Genomic DNA, 22,776 nt, shown 5'->3' on the forward strand with positions numbered 1-22,776 from the left:
GGTCACTAAGTTAGCCCATGTCAGCTAAATTTGTTTTATATTGGTAAGTTAGTCTAGCGACCAGCTATCTAAACTTAGTATTCATGCTCGAATTATTGACTGGGGTGCCCCCCATTTTTGATTTTGTTAGTCAGTCTCACTCAGATCTATTAAAAACTGCAAACATTTCTCTCCATGCTATGGCAAATTGTCTAGAATTGCAGGAAATTAGTTATAAAATGTCTAAATCTTCTAACCGCACCTGGCCAAATGTGTAGAACTGCAGCGAACTTGCATTAAAACTGCAACATTTTCTCTACGCCCCATTTCAAAATGTTTAGAATTGTACGAAATTAACTCTAAAACTAAAAACATTTATCTCCGCTGTCAAGGGGGGGATTGCTAAAATGTTTTTCTCACAATGTGGTGGTTGGGGGATGCACCTGTGAGTAGCTGCATCTTGCCTATGCCGCTCTGTACCATCACTCATTCATATCTTTATGTACATATTCTTCATCCCTTTACACTTGTGTGTGTATAAGGAAGTTGTTGTGAAATTGTTAGGTTAGATTACTCGTCGGTTATTACTGCATTGTTGGAACTAGAAGCACAGGCATTTCGCTACACTCGCATTAACATCTGCTAACCATGTGAATGTGACAAATAAAATTAGATTTGAGTTTCCTATCCCCGCTCTACTGCATTGATTTCCGCCCCATCCCTACCTTCTAATGCTGGCAGATCGTTTTGACGTATCGGCCTATTTTAACTGTTCTAGTTCTAATAGTTAGGCTAACTGGTGGAACTTACCAGTATGTAGATATTGATGTTTCTCATGTCATCTGTTAGTTTTGGAGGACTTTTTGGGCCACCTTACACTTGGCACAGTCAATTCTATGTAACAGCCTTTGTCCCCCTGCTTGGGCAATACCTCGATGAGTCAATGTGTTTTCCCTCTGATCAAGGTTTGACCACCTGGAAAAAAAGTTGTCAGCAAAGCTCTTTTATTCCCAGGCCAGCTGATGGCTAGCTAAAGCAGGTGTCTGTTTGTAGCCAGAGGAGGAATGTTCCCTTTAGGTCAGCTTGACACCTCTAGGATGGCTGTTCACAGCAGGCTGGGTGTCCCAACACTTATGGACTCTTTTCCTAGTTGTCTTTCCTCCATAACATTTAAGTAAAAATGTTGTACAACAAAATGTTTTGAAACAAATGTTGTCACAACTAATGCAGTCTCTCTCTTCACACTTGCCCAGTCCATATATACTGAACAAAAATATTAACGCAACATACAACAATTTCAACAATTTTATTGAGTTACAGTTCATATAAGTTAATCAGTCAATTGATATAAATTCATTAGGCCCTAATCTATGGATTTCATATTACTGGGCAGGAGCGCAGCCATGGGCGGTTACCCACTTGGGAGTCAGGCCCACCCACTGGGGTGCCAGGCCCAGCCAATCAGAATACATTTTCCCCACATAAATAGCTTAATTATAGACAGAAATACTCGTCAGTTTCATCAGCTGTCCGGGTGGCTGGTCTCAGACGACCCCACAGGTGAAGAAGCCGGATCTGGAGGTCTGGCGTGGTTACACATGGTCTGCGGTTGTGAGGCCCGTTGGTCATACTGCCAAATTCTCTAAAACAACGTTGGAGAGGTCTCCTCTGTCTGTCACTAACAACTAAAGTCATGGGTGGTAACTCTACAATGTACTCGAAAAGCAAGGCGTATTTGAATACGGCTTTCCACTAAAGCAGTTAATTTAACACTGTTCCGGTGTCTATATAGGTCCCCAGTTTCAACCAGTTCAGTGTTAATGCTCCTACCCCCTACTTTTTCGAACATTCTGTTAAAAATCGCGCAACATTTCAGCGCCCTGCTACTCAGGTCAGGAATATAGTATATGCATATGATTAGTATGTGTGGATAGAAAACACTCTGACGTTTCTAAAACTGGTTAAATCACGGCTGTGACTATAACAGAGCGTCTGTTTCATCGAAAAGCGCAGGAAAATCTGATCACTGAAAATGGAAAAAAATATCCATGCGCCACTTCCAGGATTTGTTAAAGGTGAACCGTATTAAATGAGGCCGAGGTTGCAGTACCTACAGCTTCCACAGGATGTCTAGAGTCTTCTCATTTGCTTCGGATTTGATTCTTGGTCGAACCGACCCAAGGGAACCGATTCCCTCCGGCCTCCAACAGGATGTTTTGGTTGAGATTTTTCCGGACATTTTTTCCAGACGACCACCTATAGAATTTACATCGCCTCCTGATGAATTTTATCGCTTATTAACGTGTACTAATACCTAAAGTTGCATTACAAAAGTATTTCGAAGTGTTTTGTGAAAGTTTATCGTCGACTTTTTTACTTTAAAAAAATGACGTTACGTTATGAAACGCTGTTTTTTTCCGTTTATCACACAGTCTTCATAGATCGATATATAGGCTATATATGGACCGATTTAATCGAAAAAAAGACCCAATAGTGATTATGGGACATCAAGGAGTGCCAACAAAGAAGATGGTCAAAGGTAATGAATGTTTTATATTTTATTGTGCGGTTTGTGTAGCGCCGACTATGCTAATTATTTTGTTTACATCCCCTGCGGGTCTTTTGGGGTGTTACATGCTATCAGATAATAGCTTCTCATGCTTTCGCCGAAAAGCATTTTAAAAATCTGACTTGTTGCCTGGATTAACAACGAGTGTAGCTTTAATTCAATACCCTGCATGTGTATTTTAATGAACGTTTGCGTTTTAACTAATACTATTAGCGTTTAGCGTAGCGCATTTGCATTTCCAGAGCTCTAGATGGGACGCCTGCGTGTCAGGTAGGAGCAAGAGGTTTTAAGGTAGTGAAATGAACATTCACTGGCAGTAGCTCTGGTGGACATTCCTTCAGTCATCATGCCAGTTGCATGCTCCATCAAAACTTGAGACATTTGTGGCATTGTGTTCTGTAATGATCATGCTGTTGATATGCCACCTATCAGGTGGCATGGATTATCTTGGCAAAGGAGAAATGCTCACTGACAGGGATGTAAACAAATTTGCGAAAAACAAGCTTTTTGTGTGTGTGGAACATTTCTGGGATCTTTTATTTCAGCTCATGAAACATGGGACCAACACTTTACATGTTGCGTTTATATTTTTGTTCAGTATAGTTAGAGCTCAAGGCCCCAGGGTTCATACACCATTAGCCTACATGTAATCTAGCTTGAAGGTAATGAAAGAACACTGATGCTTAGTTTTGCCTCAACTCTCTTGAGTTGAGATGTTTTGACATCTGGGGCATTAGCCAGTATTACCCTCCTTTCATTTTCTTTATTGGCCCAGTGTGAAGGATGTTGCTCCAGAGGCAGCTTGAGTAATATTGCCTATTGCAGAGAGAAAGATAGTTGAGTTGAACGTAGGGCAAGCCACAGCAGTGAAGTTAGGAATGTGACCTATTGTGCATTCCTCTTTCAAATAACTGGTGCAGCCCCCCTCCTCTCTCTTTCTCGCTCCTCCGTTTGCTTGCGTGCTCTTTTTCTGTCTTTTGCTCATGCGCCCTTCTCTGTTCCTTGCTCCGTCTCTGCTGCTCCCGTTTCATAGCAATTATAGGCATAGTTTTGTTGCTCAAATACCATCAAGTGTACCATTGGTCCCGGTCGCAGGAGAAGGTTTGAAGGATGGGTTCATGACCAATGATGTGATGGCTATGAATGAGGCAACGATTAGGTGTGAATGAGATGACTGAAGGCCATGATAGTGAAATAAGAATTGTAGGCGGAAATTGAACGAGTTAGAGTACATTGTACATACATTCTGCAGTGCATACACTTGCTATGGTCATCCTCTGGGGCACTATTGTTACCCAATGCAGGTTGTCGTGCAGATGGGACTTTACCACATGAGGTTGGTGGCACCCGAATTGGGAAATACGGGCTCGTGGTAATGGCTGAAACGGAATCGGTGGAATGGTATCAAATACACCAAAGACATGGTTTCCATGTGCTTGATGCCATTCCATTTGCACCTTTCCAGACAATATTATGAGCCGTCTTCCCCTCAGCAGCCTCAGAGCATGTCTGAATTATCAGTAACTTTCATCCTAGGGGCATGTAGGCCTAAGTGTTTGTCATTATTAGAAACACTGGTTGATAATTGTTCAGATTCCCACAATTTAGCCCAGGTCAATGGCTTGTACTTTTAAGTTTTTATTTCAGGTAGTAGTACTGTTCTCACCTTATTCCAACTCCCTGTAGGCTATACAACTTCAGGTATGCATGTATGTTGATGTTCCATTATGAACTTGACATTATAACTGTGTTAATACAGTCTCATCTCTCCAGACTTCATCTTATTTGGCATAATTTTCTTCTTCTGTTCCTCCTCTGTATGACTCCTATCTGGCATAGTCGGCCCGGGTGAGTGGGGAGAGCAGGGGGGCGGGCACCTCACCAGCAGCCTGGCTCTGGGGTCGAGGAGTTTGTTTAAGCCTCTCGTGAAATGTGCTCTGAGGAGTGTGTTTCATCATCGCTGTGCTAACCGGCGGGGCAGCAGCGGGCCCTCTGGAGGGCTGTTAAAACAACAACAGAACCCCGAGCAAAAAAACCACTCATCAGCCCATTTGAGTCAGCCTGAGCACAGAGAGAGGGAGAGGGGATTTAAAGTGACAGGATCCCGCTCCGAATCCCTGTCTCCCTATACCAGGGTTTCCCAAACTCTGTCCTCTGGACCAAAAGGGCTGCATATTTAGTTTTTTTGCTCTAGCATTATACAGCTAACTCAAATATTCAACTAATCATCTAGCTTAGATAATTTGAATCAGCTGTGTAGTGTTAGGGCAAAAAAGAAAACGTGCACCTCTTGGGGAACACTGCCCTATACTCTCGTCTCCTCCTCACCCCCCATCCCATCGTCCTCTTGGTGCTCCTCCCCCTGGTGCTCCAAATTTTCAGAGCAGACACACGCTCCAAGTCAGGGCAGGAATGCACTCTGGGAGCTCTCTTTCCCTGCCACCTTGCCTCCCCACTGCTCTGACTGGCAAAGCCCCCTCGGCCCCAGCCAGGCCAGGCCTAGGCTAGCAGCGCAGCTGTTGTTTCCTCTGTGGACAACCTGTTACCTATGATGTGAATTCCATCTTGTGAAAAAAATTCTGTCCAGTCATCCGTCCCCTAACCGAATGCTGTGTCCACAAAAGTCAATTTTGCTCATTGCTTCCAGAATTCTTACGTTTAAGCTAATTTGTGAACATTTTGAGAATGATGTTTGTAATATAGCATTATTTTGATACCGTAGCTGATTTCTCTTGGTCTAGAGCTCCCTGCTCCGCTCCTCGAGTGCCCCAACAAGCACACCCGATTCAACTTGTTAACTAATCATCAAGCCGTCAATGAGTTGAATCAGGTATGTTTGTTCGGGGCTTCAACAGAAATGTGTGCCGCTGTGGGTACTCGAGGGTCGAAGTTGGGAAACACTGGTCTAGAGATCCAATGAATCTATTAAATGAGTAGTGTCTAGTAATTCAGCACTGCTTTTTATATTGTATTTTATAGGCAACCTAAGTAGATTTGGAATACATAAGTTTATAATACTGTATTACAGAGCAATAAACGTCATACATATGATAATGCAAACAATCTCAAAACAAAGGATCCCAGTCCAGGCTAGTCGACATGAGCTGTCCTGTCCTTTGCACTCAAGGAACCTTCTATATATCCCAGCAGCGAGCTATATGAGGGGCCGCTACGCTGGCTGCATCTGGATCCACTTAAACACAAAGAAAACCAACCAGTAACTCCTCGACTGCAGCTCCCAGCCTCCTAGCATAGATTCATATCCACTCGCTCTCTACCCCCCCTTCTCTGGACAGGCAGGCCCTCTCCCTCTCAGACCTAGAAACATCTGCAGGACGTCTCATTAAGGTCGATCGTCTGTAAAAAAGAGCCGAGGCATTTATTGCATGTTCCCTGTTTACTGCGTCTGGGCTAAGTGTATACAAGTGGCCTCGTTTAGACTGAACTGAGTCTGCCGCCACTACCATGTATTCTCTTATGTAGATGGACCTCATAACCGTTAACAGGGTTTCTATGCTCGCCAATGGGGGATAGACAAAGGTATGGTCAGCTCTGTCACAGAGCAAAAGATTCCACCAGCTACTCCTCTCTCTCTCGCTCTCTCCACCCGCAGTGCACACCCACTCACCTCCTTTCTTTGTTTGGGCTTTTCTGTCCTGCACCTTCATAATACAATGGAATATCAAATGTTGCTCCATTGCAAGTTGTCTGAGTCAAATTATGAGTTTTGTTAAATTTAGAAAATGACTGATTGTCTTTACATGCTACGCATAAGCCTACACATACATCTCTCTCCTGTTGCTGTTTTCCTTGGTGGGCCTCATTTGTCCGATAGCCCTCTCTCCTGCTCCATGTTGTTTTTCACCCTATTTCTTTCTGCTGCAGATGATTCATCGTTCAAAAAAACAAGTGACGCTTTTGGGATCCATAAGACTTGGCCGGGTCACACTAGCCTCCACTCCCTGCAGTGGGAAAGGAACATTATGGACAGAACATTTCACTTATGGCATTGTCTCTGACTATCAGAGAGGCCTTTTTGGGTGTGTGCATCAGACTTTGAATTTGTACATGGAATGTGTGGTGTGTTTGTGAATATGCCTGTCTGTACGTGTAGCCTAAAGCCTATTCCTGTGTTTGTGTATACACAAGTGTACTGCATTGCCCCCTGCTCCTCCTGTTAGTACTGTGTGTGTACACATTTCAACTGCATTCCCTGTCTCGGCCTCTAGCATTCCAGCGTGCAATGAGGAGATTAGCACAGGTGTTGCTTCCTCGCCATGGCGCCCCCTGAGAGTTTCCCCGACGACAGAAGAAAAGGGCCATCAGTGCTACAATATATACAGTTGGAAGTTTGCATACACTTAGGTTGGAGTCATTAAAACTTGTTTTTCAACCACTCCACAAATTTCTTGTTTACAAATTGTAAATTTGACAAGTTTGTTCGGACATCTACTTTGTGCATTTTCCCAACAATTAGGACATCTAATTGACAGATATTGCACTGTATGACTATTCCAGTGGGTCAGAAGTTTACATACACACTAAATTCCATGTAATGATGTAAGCTTCTGATAGGCTAATTGACATAATTTGAGTCAATTGGAGGTGTACCTGTGGATATATTTCAAACTCAGTGCCTCTGCTTGACATCATGGGAAAATCAAAAGAAATCAGCCAAGACCTCAGAAAAAAAAATTGTAGACCTCTACAAGTCTGATTCAACCTTGGGAGCAATTTCCAAACGCCTGAAGGTACCACGTTCATCTGTACAAACAATAGTATGCAAGTATAAACACCATGGGACCACGCAGCCCTCATACTGTTCAGGAAGGGGACACGTTCTGTCTCCTAGAGATTAATGTACTTTGATACGAAAAGTGCAAATCAATCCCAGAACAACAGCAAAGGACCTTGTGAAGATGCTGGAGGAAACAGGTACAAAAGTATCTATATCCACAGTAAAAACCTATATCGACATAACCTGAAAGACCACTCAGCAAGGAAGAATCCACTGCTCCAAAACCACCATAAAAAAGCCAGACTACGGTTTGCAACTGCACATGCGGACAAAGATTGTACTTTTTGAAGAAATGTCCTCTGGTCTGATGAAACAAAAATAGAACTGTTTGGCCATAATGACCATTGTTATGTTTGGAGGAAAAATGAGGAGGCTTGCAAGCCGAAGAACACCATCCCAACCATGAAGCACGGGGGTGGCAGCATCATGTTGTGGGGGTGCTTTGCTGCAGGAGGGACTGGTGCACTTCACAAAATACATGGCATCATGAGGAAAGAAAATTATGTGGATGTATTGAAGCAACAACTCAAGACATCAGTTAAACAAGACAAGACATCAAGTTAAAGCTTGGTCGCAAATGGGTCTTCCAAATGGACAATGACACCAAGTGTACTTCCAAAGTTGTGGCAAAATGGCTTAAGGATGACAAAGGCAAGGTATTGGAGTGGCCATCACAAAACCCTGACCTCAATCCCATAGAAAAATTGTGGCCAGAACTGAAAAAGCGTGTGCGAGGAGGCCTACAAACCTGACTCAGTTACACCAGCTCTGTCAGGTGGATTGGGCCAAAATGCTCCCAACTTATTGTGGGAAGATTGTGAAACATTTGACCCAAGTTAAACAATTTAAAGGCAATGCTACCAAATACTAATTGAGTGTATGTGAACTTCTGACCCACTGGGGATGTGATGAAAGAAATAAAAGCTGAAATAAATAATTCTCTCTACTATTATTCTGACATTTCACATTCTTACAATGAAGTGGTGATTCTAACTGACCTAAGACAGAGAATTTTGACTAATTAAATGTCAGAAATTGTGAAAAACTGAGTTTAAATGTATTTGGCTAAGGTGTATGTAAACTTCTGACTTGAACTGTATATACAAAAGTATGTGAACTGCCCTTCAAATTCGTGGATTCAGCTATTTCAGCCACACCCGTTTGCTGACAGGTGAATAAATCGATCACACAGTCATGCAATCTCCATAGACAAACATTGGCAGCAGAATGGACTTACTGAAGAGCTCAGTGACTTTCAACGTGGCACTGTTATAGGCTGCCGCCGTTCCAGTAAGTCAGTTTGTCAAATTTCTGCTCTGCTTGAGCTGCCCCGGTCAATTGTAAGGGCTGTTATTGTGAAGTGGAAACGTCTAGGTGCAGCAACGGCTCAGCCTCTGGAAGCAACGTCAGCACAATAAATGTTCGCCAAATGGGTTTCCATGGCCGAGCAGCCGCACGCGCACAAGCCTAAGATCACCATGTGCAATGCCAAGCGTTGGCTGGAGTAGTGTAAAGCTTGCCGCCATTAGACTCTGGAGCAGTGGAAACGCGTTCTCTGGAGTGATGAATAACGCTTCACCACCTGGCAGTCCGACAGACTAATCTGGGTTTGGTGGATGCCAAGAGAATGCTATCTGCCTGAGTGCATTGTGTCAACTTTTAAAGTTTGGTGGAGGAGGAATAATGGTCTGGGGCTGTTTTTCATGGTTTGGTCTAGGACCCTTAGTTCCAGTGAAGGGAAATCTCAACGCTACAGCATACAATGAAATTAATGACGATTCTGTGCTTCCAACATTGTGGCACCAGTTTGGTGAAGGCCCTTTCCTGTTTCAGCATGACATTTCCCCCGTGCACAAAGCGAGGTCCATACAGAAATGGTTTGTCAAAATCGGTGAGGAAGAACTTGACTGGCCTTCACAGAGCCCTGACCTCAAGCCCATTAAACAACTTTTGGGAATATTTACCGCCGACTGTGAGCCAGGCCTCACTAATGCTCTTTAGCTTAATGGAAGCAAGTCCCTGCAGCAATGTTGCAACATCTAGTGGAAAGCCTTCCAAGAAGATGGAAGGCTGTTATAGTAGCAAAGATCAAACTCCATAATATTTTTTTTGGGGGGGTAGATCAACTTTAATATTGCAGATAAATTGTACCTTCCATCAATGTAATTGTCTGCATCATTTCAAATCCCCAGTATATATTTTTGTAAATGTATATACAGTACAAGTCAAGTTTGTACACACCTACTCATTCAAGGGTTTTTCTTTATTTTTTAAAACTATTTTCTCCATTGTAATATAATAGTGAGTACATCAAAACGATGAAATAAAACATATGTAATCATGTAGTAACCAAAAAAGTGTTAAACAAATATATTTGAGATTCTTCAAAGTAGCCACCTTTTGCCTTGATTACAGCTTTGCACACTCTTGGCAATTATTTCAATTAACAGGTGTGCCTTGTTAAAGTAAATTTGTGGATTTTTTTTCTCCATCTGAATGCATTTGAGCCAATCAGTTGTGTTGTGACAAGGTAGGGGTGGTAAACAGAAGATATCCCTATTTGGTAAAAGACCACATGTCAAGAACAGCTCAAATAAGCAAAGAGAAACGAAAGTCCATCATTACTATAAAGACATGAAGGTCAGTCAATGTGGAAAATTTCAAGAACTTTCAAAGTTTCTTCAAGTGCAGTTGCAGAAACCATCAAGCGCTTTGATGAAACTTGCTCTCATGAGGACCACCACAGGAAAGGAAGACCCAGAGTTACCTCTGCTGCAGAGGATACATTCATTAGAGTTACCAGCCTCAGAAATTGCAGCGCAAATAAATTGCTTCAGAGTTCAACAGACACGTCTCAGCATCAACTGTTTAGAGGAGACTGCATGAATCAGGCCTTCGTGGTCGAATTGCTGCAAAGAAACCACTACTAAAGGACACCATTAAGAAGAAGAGATTTACTTGGGCCAAGAAACACGAGCAATGGACATTAGACAGTCCAAATTTGATATTTTTGGTTCCAACTGCCTTGTCTTTGTGAGACGCAGAGCAGGTGAACGGATGATCTCGGCATGTGTGGTTCCCACCGTGAAGCATGGAGGAGGAGGTGTGATGGTGTGGGGTGCTTTGCTGGTGACACTATCAGTGATTTATTTAGAATTCAAGGCACACTTAACCAGCATGGCTACCACAGATGGGATGGTGTGCAGCGACGCACCATCCCATCTGGTTTGCGCTTTGTAGTGACTACCATTTTATTTGTCGACAGAACAATGACCCAAAACACACCTCCAGGCTGTTTGACCAAGAGGGAGAGTGATGGAGTGCTGCATCAGATGACCTGGCCTCCACAATCCCCCGACCTCACCCAAATTGAGAGGGTTTGGGATAAGTCGGAATGCAGAGTGAAGGAAAAGCAGCTAGCAAGTGCTCAGCATATGTGGGAACGCCTTCAAGAATGTTGGAAAAGCATTCCAGGTGAAGTTGGTTGAGAGAATGCCAAGAGTGTGCAGAGTTTAAGGCAAAGAGTGGCTACTTTTTTTTGCTTACTGCATGTTTCCATATGCGTTATTTCATATTTTTGATGTCTTTACTATTATATTACAATGTAGAAAATAGTAAAAATAAAGAAAACCCTTGAATGAGTAGGTTACGTTACAGCCTGTTATTGTTTTTTTTCCTTCATCGATCTACACACAATACTCAATGACAAAGCAAAAGCTGTTTTTTGGGAAATGTGGAAAAAGCCAAGGGGTCTGAATACTTTCTGAATGCACTGTATGTGCATGTGTGCAGAGACGCACACAAACACCATTGATTTGTCACCCGGTCGTCTTAAATGCTACCCTACCCAAAACCTTACCCTCTTGGCCCCACCATAAATGGCCCATCTCCCACCCCAGCTGTGCCATGCCGATAGGGGATATGTGGAACTCAAAACCCTTCTCATCTCCAGGCCTGCGAGGCCGAGACACCCAGGCTGCATTCTCTAGTGGCCCTGAGTAAACACACACACACTCGCGCGCCTGGTTCCTCACGGTCTGTCTTAGCAAGAGGGAGGTTGGACGAGTAACACTGGTGGCGCTAGGCTGGTTAGACACAGCGATGGAATGAGGAGCCTTTCTATTATGGTGTAGAAAAACTTCTAATGCTTATATTAACTTACAGCAGGGCACCTGTCTCTTTCCATTTCATTCATTTGAATTCTGGGTCCAATACTTTACGCTGCCTCACGAAGATGGGCAGGACGAGTGCCAAGTTCTACATGGCTGACATTTCTTACATTGTTATACAATGTCTGTGTTTAATGATCAGCGTAGGTTACTTACCTTGTGTCTCAGAGAGACGCTGAGACGACTTTGTGAGAGAACTGACTGACGTCCTCGCTCTTAGCCCCATTTGGCAGAAAGCAGTAATGAGGATAAGACCGACCCCTGTGGCCATACCAGTGTATATGATTTGTTGGAAGCCTATGGTTACTTCTCTTCAATTCATCCAGTCCACAGCAACATGATGAATCCCAGAGCAGCTGACTTTTGGTAATGTCTACCTAATACCACTCTACTACCCATCTGTTGGTCTTTTAACCGGATATCATCCATATTAGTCAATGGTCACAGCAGCTATCATTACCAATTTAGCTTCTAATGATCTTTAGTTGCATTCCTTTGTGACCTACACTAGAGGGGCTTGCGTTATATTAGTACATTTTCAGCATGAATATCCATATTCAGGTTACTACCTGAACATTGTCTGAATATTTTCCTTGTCCCACGTTATTACCGCTCTGTAAGGTTTGCTGTCAACACTAAAATGGTGTTTCACATTGCTGCTTTGTTTAGTTTAGTCCCCAACTCTTCTGTGCTGGAGGGGTTCGAAAAAGGGAACAAAGAACAGGGCAAAATAGGAAAAGGACCGAAAACCATCCTGTGTACGTCAGCTAACTGTTAACATACTGAGAGAGCCGGATTATATAAAACGCAATGGAGTTATTCTCCTATGAGCTCATCGCCAAACAATGTGCTTCATGTTTCTCCATCTGCAACCTTTTTCCCCCTCGCTTTTTTACAGCCTCGCCTCCATCTCTCCTCTTCCCTCTCTGCTCAGTGACTGCGGTGAGTTAATGGGGTTTCGGGGCGATGGAGGATGCGGGTACGTTTCTCTTTGATTATTGTGCACTGTGTGGGCGAGAGGAACGCACATGTTTGCCATGCCGGGCTGAGATGATGTTGGCATGTGACTGGATGCTCTGGGCACTTAGGTCATCACTTAGTGCAACGCCATGTGTCAGAATGCCTACATGTCACCCACGCCTGACATTAGTCACAAAGTTAAGATACAGTAACTTGAATGAAAAAGATGCCCAGTTCAAACCCATGACCCTTTTGGATCTACAGTCCATTGGGTAGCCTTAATGTCCAAGAGTTTGAAGTATGGATTTCCATCCGATTTGAGGATCGCATAGAATGTTAGAATATTTTGTCAGTAAACAAAAAAAGTTGTGAATATTTCTCTCTCATTAGGAGAATCCTATGGTCTTCTTGGTGGCATATTACCACCTTCAACACTGCTGCACTCACACCTCATAGACTGGCATAACAACCTCATTGACTGGCATAACAATAGCAACAGGCTCCTGGCCTTGATTCAGTCCTTTTATCAGTGTGCTTCTGGGCTGTGGAGTGACACATCTAAGGTTCCAGCCAGTCTGGAGTCACCCGCTGAAGTGTGCCTCTGATCTCTGCAGAGGTAACACACACACACACACACACACACACAGCATCTGCATAAAGGGAAGTGAATAACCTGCTGTTTTGAGGGATACTGGTCTCGACTGAAGTCGCAAGTCTATCCGTCTATGACTATATTGAGTATTGCCTTCCGTCTATAGTGGTAACACTTAATTTACCCACAATTACCTCTGCACCTTTTATTGTGTCAATGTTCTGGTGTTGGAGCAACTGCATGGTTGTGCCTGTAATTGTCGATTCATTCAAGTGACTCTTGTTGATAACATTGCCAAGGCATAAGATGCTAAAGTATGACGGAACACATGGATGGCCACTCTAAAGACAGCTGAGGGAAGACTGAGCTAGAGAAAGGCATGTCGCAAGGGTGCCTGACTTCTGCCAGAGATTCTTTGTTCCTCACAGAAACAGCCAAACATTCTCTCCCTAGAAGCACATGGCACTGCATGTTTCTTTTAGATGAATGTCTTTATTTTATCAGTTGAGACATATTAGATTTCACAGTTATCACAGTTCACCTCCAGTTGACAGAGCCCGGGGCAATTCAACCTTATTTGAGTAGTTTAAAAGTTAAGGGAGGGCTTTTCTCTGTTATCTGACTGTGTAATAGCTCTCTACTCCAAGCTCCAACTATTGTGCCTTTAAAAAGCCAGCCATTTTCCAGACCCCACTCTCTAACCTGTAAACATTTTAGAACCGAGCAAGAGAAAGGGGGAGGAAGAGGGGGAGAAGTGAGGGTGGGGTTTGAAGTCCTGGAGGAGGGGCTTTAGAAAAAGTGTCTTGTGACTCTCTCAAACAGAAGGACAAAGAGAAACTTTTCAGAATGGACTTTTCAGTTTTAACTTCAAGTTTTGTTGTCAACAGAGGTTTCATCTGTCTTTTTGAATGTGTTTTTGGCACACTGACGTGTTTCTGTTTGTGTTCTTCTTGGTGTGTGTGTATAGTGGTTCTCTCTCTCACTTTCTTGAGTGTGTGTTGGGGGAGGTGGGAGGGCCCAACCAGCTGATGTCATTCAGTGCAGCAGGCAGATCCTGAAAGAGGCCCTTTGTTGGCAGCCTGTAGCACGAGTGAGTCCCTGTGCTTCTCCTGCTAACGGACACACACACACACACACACACACAGGGGACAGGAGCGGGAATGGCACCATCCGGACTGCCCTACTGCCCACTCAACTGACACATCCGCATGTCCAGCACGCTTTCGGACACTTTTGGGTCGTTTCTGCCTCCTCCGGAGAGGAGCTAACCAAGACCAGAGAGAAAAAAAGATGGAGCCGCTTGGACTAGAAAGTTTGTAGACTTTGCTGGCAGCACAGAGTTCGCTTTTCTGTTTGGTGAAAGAGAGGAGAGAAAAGGGTAATAACAGCCAAAGATTCTGAGGAGAAAAGCAGAATCCCTTGTTCCTTAACCTTTTTTGTCTTGTTCTTTGTTCATGTTCTTTGTCTTTTCATGACCGACCACAAAACATTTCAAACTTTTTCTGTTGATCTGCCGTCGAAAGGTAACCGAAGGGACACTGGGCCGACAAACTAACAAGATTTTTAAAGTGGAAGCGAAAGAAAGCAAATGAAAATGTTGGAGATTTGCCTGAAATTGGTGGGGTGTAAATCTAAGAAAGGCCTCTCGTCCTCCTCCAGCTGCTACTTGGAAGGTAAGAATTTGAGGAACTGCTGTAGGGGGGTTGGCATGGGGTATTGCGATTTTTGTTTTGAGATTGATTCTCAGAGAAAGACAAAGATGGTCAGAGAAAGAAAGGAGAGGACAGTGTAGAGGAGCTGGTTGTGCTGGCCAGGGAGGTGAGAAGGTCGAGAGAGGGAGAAGATGAGCTCTCTAAGCCTCTGTCGTTCCTGGGCTCTGGAAAGCGGAGGAGGGGGAGAGAGGGAGAGCGGAGGGAGAGGGAAGCCAGACACACTGGCTCGGTGCAGAGGAAAGAGAGGGGGGATACAAGGAAATCTGATTCCCGGCTGGGCCCGTTTTACTTTTGTTTATGAGGAGAGAGGATCTTATCTAAATCTACACTTTCCTTTTTGTGCTTTGCTAAGATTTACATCTTGTTTATTGCTTTTCTACGTTATGAAGTGCAAAGACAAGTTGAACTGAGTTGTAGAGGTTTTTTTTAGGACTAAATGCCTTATAAAGTGTGCTATTGTACTTCTTTTCCAAGCCTACACTCTGCCCTACTTGAAACAAAGATGAGCTAAATGGATTAGCCTGAATCAAAGATTAATGGAATTCTGGGAAATCCAGAGTACATTGAGTTTCAACCGTGAAATTGTTTTGTAATGGAAGACTGTGAAATGGCCCATGTCACATGCTCCCAGGCAGTGGTGTAAAGTACTTAAGTAAAAAAAATACTTGAAAGTACTACTTAAGTCGTTTTTTGGGGGTATCTGTACTTTACTTTACTATTTATATTTTGGGCAACTTTTACTTCTACATTCCTAAAGAAAATAATGTACTTTTTACTCCAAACATTTTCCCTGACACACAAAAGTAGTCATTACATTTTGACAGGAAAATGGTCCAATTCACACACGTATCAAGAGAACAACCCTGGTCATCTCTACTGCCGCTGATCTGTCACTCACTAAACACACATGCTTCGTTTATAAATTATTTCTGAGTGTTGGAGTGTGCCCTTGGCTATCTGTAAATGAAAGGAGAAAAAAAACTGCCGTCTGGTTTGCTTAATATAAGGAAGTTGAAATGATTTATACTGTTACTTTTGATACTTAAGTACATTTTAGCGATTCCATTTACTTTTGCTACTTAAGTATATTTAAAACCAAATACTTTTAGACTTACTGCAGTAGCATTTTACTGAGTGACTTTCACTTTTACTTGCCTAATTTTCTATTAATAAGGTGTCTTTACTTTTACTCAAGTATGACAATTGAGTACGTTTTTCCACCATTTCTCCCAGGATTGCGTAAAATGGTCCCGGAACACATTCCAGCAAAGTGAATGTTGATTAATCTTCATATAACTTTACATACACCAAAATTAAGATGGACCAAAAAGCATGTTGAATGAACAGTCTCTGATTTGGAATGAAGTGTTCTGTATTTCTCTTAAAAAATGAAGCAATTCCCTCTGGAAGAATATCCACTGAATGAATTTGCAAGAGGAAAGATAAACCCCAATTTACTCTTCTTTCAGTTGACATTACTGATAGCAACAGTATGTGTTGCAAATTCTTCAATAACTCCTAGCAATTTACACCGGTCCCCCTCTGTGTGGCAGGTTCACTCACCCTAATGTTTAATGCCCCAATGTTTGACCTAACCACAGTAGAGCCGGGGGGAGCTAACTAGTCTACAGCGGCACCAGATCCAGATAGGATCTCCAAACAGTGGTTAGACCTCCAGATCTCAGGCTTGATCCAGCATCAAGCTCTTTGTCACCCGTCACAGTTGTCAACAGCCAGGTGATGCAACAGAATCGCCCAAGTGTGAGTTATTTTCCGTCCTTCACCTCATGTGGCTTGGCTCTACATCATGGAACTGGAATGTTTGGACCTACTGTGTTTTGATCTGAGGTCAAGAAGGTACTGGTTGTGATAAACTCCACCAGGCCAATCTATGTATCCTGTGTTCTGTCAGTGTGTCTGGGGTTAGTTTCAGCTCATCAGTTCATCTCTAATACTCATACCATCTCTGTCATAGAGTGCCTCGATTTCCGCACATATTTCATCACTGCTGGATGGATTCTCTTCCCCACATATTTCATCACTGCTGGATGGATTCTCTTCCCCAGTAATGTAGTCAGGATATGATGTAATCCCCGCCTCTCCATGAGCTACTGCTGGATTTCTAGCTTTCCTTCTTTCTTTTTAGCCTCATGTTCAGTCTCATTCCATTTCTCTCTCTGATATCATGCAGTGTATCAGTCTGCTGTCACTCTTCACTCACTAAGAGCAGAGGTGTTTGTGGTCAGTAAAATGGACATACAGTATGTGTAGGGGGTTGGCTGTTCTAGTGCCCACACACCAGTCTGTCCCCTCCACCCCCTCCTCTCATGTCTTACTCAGTACACTCATTTGTTTATCTTCCTCCAACTCTGTTATTTTGTCACCATGCAACCTTCGTTTGCCAATGTTTATTCTCCAAAATCGAAGAGCTTATTTTTCCCGACTTGAATCATAGCCTTGGAGTTCAATTGATTTCAGCCGCTCACTTTCAGAAATCAAGCCGTCTTTCCTCATGTGTACCCGTGTGCTTGTAGCCTATAGTTAGAAAGATAGGGATTCTCAAATGTCATGAATGATTATAGAGTGAGAGACCTTCTTTCTGCTCATTGTCTGAATGGTTAAGTTCTTGCTCTGCAATCCCTATCCACTGTTAACAGGAGGCCCCTCTACCAGTGGCTCAATGCTGGGGAGCAGAATGTGTTCAGATGCCTCTTATCGCAGACTCCTCAGGAATGTTCATCATGCACATCCCTAATGTCTGTCCTGTGCCCAGCACCCAGTTAGAGCCCCAGCGCATAGCACCCAGCCGGTCAGCAGTGTGTGGTAACCATGGATTTATTTGATCTCTCTCTGTGGCTCTCATCACGCTATGTATGCCCACAGTAGAACACAAAATAGCCTTCCAGTCTGCATTTCACCAGATTGCTCTGTCAGGGCTGTTGGCTTGACATAAGATACAAATAAAGATCATAACAATCAAGGATCAGTGCTTTGCCAGGGTTCACTATATCACAGCCTCCCTGTCTCCTGAATGGAATGTTTAGCATAAACTCAGTAGGTTAGCCTACTACCAACAGGCCTGTCCTTTCTCTCGGGTATCACTATGGCCTCAGCAGATGATCAAAAGTCTCTCCCTGGCTTTCTCAGGCCGTGTCTGAGCTGAGGAGGTGTGTGGTGAGAGGCGCAAGGTGCTGAAACAGCTGATTTGGCCACACAATGAAGTCACCTATCTCTTCCCCTTTCTCTTTCCTTTGTTTCCACCTCTCTTCTGCAACTCTCTCTCTCTAGTTCTGCTGACATTGATGTGTCATCCAGATACCTCTCAGGGTCTCAAACTCCCATTATTTGGGTATAATGAGCATAATCTGTTGTTGTAGTGCCTGTAAACAGTGTTATTTCAGACCTTATTGGAAGCTTATCACAGTTAGAATTTCCCTTCTTACTACAACATTGCAGGCAAAGATGGGTCAACTCTTATTGGAGAGTCTTGTTATTGAAAACAATGTCTTGAAATTGAAGCAAAGCCGTGGTACTCCAGGAAATGAAAGGTAAGTAGTGCAGAGATGGATAATGTTATCGGCCTGGTCTTAATGAAAGATCTCAGTTCATATTGCTGCCTTTAATACCATAGTCAAATCACAGCTGCTGTGCAGGCCAGCACAATAGTGCAACCATGAAACTTTTTCTGAGAAATGTTCCTGCAGTGTGACGGGGGGAGTTTTCTCTTTAAAGAACAGGCTACATATACAGGTGTGAATGACTTTAGTGTTTGTAATGTGTTAAGTGTCTGTGTGTGTTCCTGGAATAGCCTGAAGACTGAAATGTCAGTACATTGAGAATGTATTTTTCTCTTATGTCTGTTTCTATGACATGGTGATAGAAAGTCTATTGACTTGATTAGTTGTTGCTTTATTTAACACAGATCTGATCGACTCACTCTCAGTTCCCGATCTCGCTCTTTCCCCCAATGTCCACTTGTTTAATAGATAAAGACATGTTCTCACGTTGGACCTGTCTGTTGTGTGTTCCAGAAGCTCTCCAGAGACCAGACTTTGAGCCCCAGGGTCTGACCGAAGCGGCCCGCTGGAACTCAAAAGAGAACCTGTTGGCCGGGCCCAGCGAGAATGACCCCAACCTTTTTGTTGCGCTGTATGACTTTGTGGCCAGTGGGGACAACACTCTCAGCATAACTAAAGGTAAGAGAATGTGTGTGAGTGCGTGTGTGACAGAAAGTTGCGATCAAATGCAGTACTGTGACTTGAAATGGAACAGTCCCCAGCTCTGCACTGTGAGTCTGTCTCTGTGAGGGTACATTAGTTTCCCATCACAGAACCGTCTCTGTGAGGGCACATTAGTTTCCCATCAGAGAACCGTCTCTGTGAGGGCACATTAGTTTCCCATCAGAGAACCGTCTCTGTGAGGGCACATTAGTTTCCCATCAGAGAACCGTCTCTGTGAGGGCACATTAGTTACCCATCACAGAACCGTCTCTGTGAGGGTACATTAGTTTCCCGTCAGAGAACAGTCTCTGTGAGGGTACATTAGATTCCCGTCAGAGAACAGTCTCTGTGAGGGTACATTAGATTCCCGTCAGAGAACAGTCTCTGTGAGGGTACATTAGATTCCCGTCAGAGAACAGTCTCTGTGAGGGTACATTAGATTCCCGTCAGAGAACCGTCTCTGTGCTCTGAAACGTTTAACAGTAAAACCGTCCATCATAGACCAGAGAGCATCAACAGGCTGTGTGAAAATACTATCTCTGGTCTTATTGTTGTCAGGGACCTGCCTTCGTCATGGGGTCAATGTGCAAAACGGCCCTTATCAGCGGTAGATAAACAGGACTGTGTGTGTGTGTGTGTGTGTGTGTGTGTGACTGCTTGTGTTTTTATCTTCATTTAAAAGTTCTGGCTGCGCTGAGATGGATACAGTGTCCTCTCGGGGGGACGGGGAGGGTTTAGACTGTCTGGAAATCCACATATTTGTGTCCCGTTCCCTATCTCTCCTTGATTGTCAGCTAGGTCGAACATATACAGGCTAAGACAACGTAATGATTCCATGTGTCAGCGTTAAAACATAAAACAAATCATTGGACGAGCGCTGTTGCTACCTGCTACTGCTATTGCTAACTAGCATAGCTGGTCCCATTGTCGCAAAGAGCTCTTTCCACTGGAGCGGCTGGAACACAATGCAGCAGGCAGGAGAGAGAGAGAGATGCAAAAATTCATATTTAAATACCAGGAAATAAAAAGGCTAAATACGTTATGTAATAAGGCAATTTTAATAGTTGTATCACTAAGGCTATATAAGGGTAGATTTTATACAGAAGTCTATAAAAAAAATATTGAATTTAGGGCTTCAATTAGGGCTTCTTACGAAACAAGTTGGGTTGGCATCGTATCTTCATATCTCCAAATTGAAAAGTACAGTTTTCATGTTAATGTTTAAAAATACATATATTATTAACTAATACACTTTTGCATTAAACTCTCTTGTGAATTGTAGTTTATGCTGAGCCGCTATGCTGAGTCTGAAACCAGGATCAGACAGTGACGTCAACCCTGCTAACCCCATAACCAATGGGAAAAAAACCCAGTGTCACAATCTGAGTAAACATTACATTAGATACAGTGGATTAACCACTCTGGCTCAGTCTCAGAATACTGAGTATGTGGCACTTTCATGTTGGTCTATGATGCAACTGGAAATAAACGTTAGCACAAGCTCCGCGCAAGCATTGCCTCAATTGTGTGGAATGTAGAACCTTTAGGATGGTAACTATACTAGTCATTTATAGCAACCAATTAACCATTCTATAGTAAGTCTCTTTTACATGTGAAGTTTCTCCTTTAACCAGTAGAAATCTACTTGGAGTGGTGTCTATATAAACCGCCTGCCGTACTCCTTAAAGGTCTCGCATGTAGTGTAGAATCCCTCTGTAGTTTCCCCTGCTTTCACCCTAATGGCATGTCCACCCGTGCTGCAGGAGAGAAGCTGCGAGTCCTGGGTTATAACCATAATGGGGAGTGGTGCGAGGCACAGACCAACCACGGCCAGGGCTGGGTGCCCAGTAACTACATCACCCCGGTCAACAGCCTGGAGAAGCACAGCTGGTACCATGGGCCTGTGTCGCGCAACGCTGCTGAGTACCTGCTCAGCTCTGGTATCAACGGCAGCTTCCTGGTCAGGGAGAGCGAGAGCAGCCCCGGGCAGAGGTCTATCTCACTGCGCTACGAGGGTCGCGTCTACCATTACAGGATCAACACGGCCTCTGACGGGAAGGTGAGGATATACAGTACACACACACCACCTACCTCTACTCTATCACCTCACATCTCCATATGTAAAGGTGCCCAGACAGAGACCAATGGTGTAAGTACTTAAGTAAAAATACTTGAAAGTACTACTTAATTTGTATTTTGGGGGTATCTTTACTTTACTATTTTATATTTTTGGCTACTTTTACTTCACTACATTTATGTACTTTATGAAAATATTATACTTTTTACTCCATACATTTTCCCTGACACCCAAATGTACTCGTTACATTTTGACTGCTTAGCCTGACAGGAAAATGATCTAATTCACACAATTGTCAAGAGAACACCCCTGGTCATCCCTACTGCCTTTCGTCTGGCGAACTCACTAAGCACATGCTTCGTTTGTAAATGATGTCTGAGTGTTGGAGCATGCCTCTGGCTAGCCGTAAATAAAAATTAGAAAATTGTGCCATATGGTTTGCTTAACATAAGGAATTTGAAATTATTTCTACTTTTACTTTTGATACTTACGTATATTTAAAACCAAATGCTTTAAGACTTTTACTCAAGTAGGGTTGTACTGGGCAACATTTACTTAAGTCATTTTCTGTTAAGGTACTTTTACTCAAGTATGACAATTGGGTACTTTTCCCACCACTGCCAGAGTCCTATGTCCCCAAGTCCTAAACATCCATGGGGTTGTACCTCTCTCTCTAGTTAAGTGATTATTGGAGGCAGCTGTAAGTGGCATGACTGTCTCACTGAGCTCCTCTGGTTATACAGCCCATTAAGCTGTGGCCAAGGCAGACAGTGGGCTTTAGTGGAGGTCTCCACAGAGCAGCTTACTGTACCCCCTCTGGGAAAGGCTCATTTAGAGAGGACACGGCAGGTCTGGAACTGGTTAAGGTTAGAGGCCTATATTTCAACACTCTAAAATGGCCTCTCCTCTCCTTCATGACCACTGACCTCAATAGAAAGATGCTGAAGACCAAATCCAGGTGAAAATACAGTGAGTGGAAAAATCGGTACTTAATAGTTAATTATCAACCTATTATATTTTCAGCTCAACCAGCATCATCATTCATTGCAGAAGCCTGTCCGTTTGAAGGAAAGGAGGCTGTATGTGACTGTTAGGACACACTGTTATTGTGCTATACCAACCGTTATTAGTGGTCAGGAGGAATGGAGACTGGGAAAGAAGTCGTATGAGTATTAGGATAGTCAGTCTGCCAGCTGTCTTCTCCCCTCTCTTAACCCAGCTGTCTGTCAGGCCAGCTGAGGTAAACCACCTCCACCGCAGGACAGCTGCCATCCTTTCTATGTCATACGGATCCCAGCATTCCTCACTGCACAGAGGTGAGCGAGTGGAACGGCATGCACGAGAGGAATGCTCCAAACGACCTCTGTTCCACACCAGACCAGCACGCGCACACAAACACACACACGTAGACAAAATGACACACACACACTGGTCTCGTGCGTGTGTGTGTTAAAGTATCAATCTCCTACCCTCCCTATCCCCTGCAGTTCCGCTATCTCCCACTGTGCTCACAATCAGCCGGCTGGAATGCAGACTTTCCCAATATGTGTACCTCTCCTGTCTGTGGAACACTCCTCATATCACCCCCACACAACACAGTGATTGACAGTATTCTGATCAGCCCAGATTCTTGTGTTAATGAAATAGAGCTCCCGCTTGGATGGTTTTTACTGAGACAGGCCCTGATAAGTGGTCAAGTT

At 43.5% G+C, this 22,776-nt stretch overlaps 1 protein-coding gene across 3 annotated transcripts in view; it reads left to right on the forward strand.

Annotated features, from left to right (window-relative positions):
- Positions 1–22,776, forward strand: part of LOC112219306 (tyrosine-protein kinase ABL1) — a 72,196-nt gene that overhangs the window by 33,924 nt on the left and 15,496 nt on the right. Inside the window, exons 1-4 of one of the 3 annotated variants that reach the window (XM_024380430.2) lie at positions 13,896–14,445; positions 14,591–14,740; positions 18,811–18,975; positions 20,763–21,058. In XM_024380430.2, the coding sequence (XP_024236198.1) occupies positions 14,656–14,740; positions 18,811–18,975; positions 20,763–21,058 (546 nt within the window). In that variant the 5' untranslated portion in view covers positions 13,896–14,445; positions 14,591–14,655. Of the gene's footprint in view, positions 1–13,895; positions 14,741–18,810; positions 18,976–20,762; positions 21,059–22,776 lie in introns of those variants that run through there. The other 2 variants (XM_024380429.2, XM_024380428.2) reach the window with 2 other exon arrangements.

This window comes from Oncorhynchus tshawytscha, linkage group LG20, assembly GCF_018296145.1.
Source record: "Oncorhynchus tshawytscha isolate Ot180627B linkage group LG20, Otsh_v2.0, whole genome shotgun sequence".
In the NCBI taxonomy this organism is placed as follows: domain Eukaryota; kingdom Metazoa; phylum Chordata; class Actinopteri; order Salmoniformes; family Salmonidae; genus Oncorhynchus; species Oncorhynchus tshawytscha.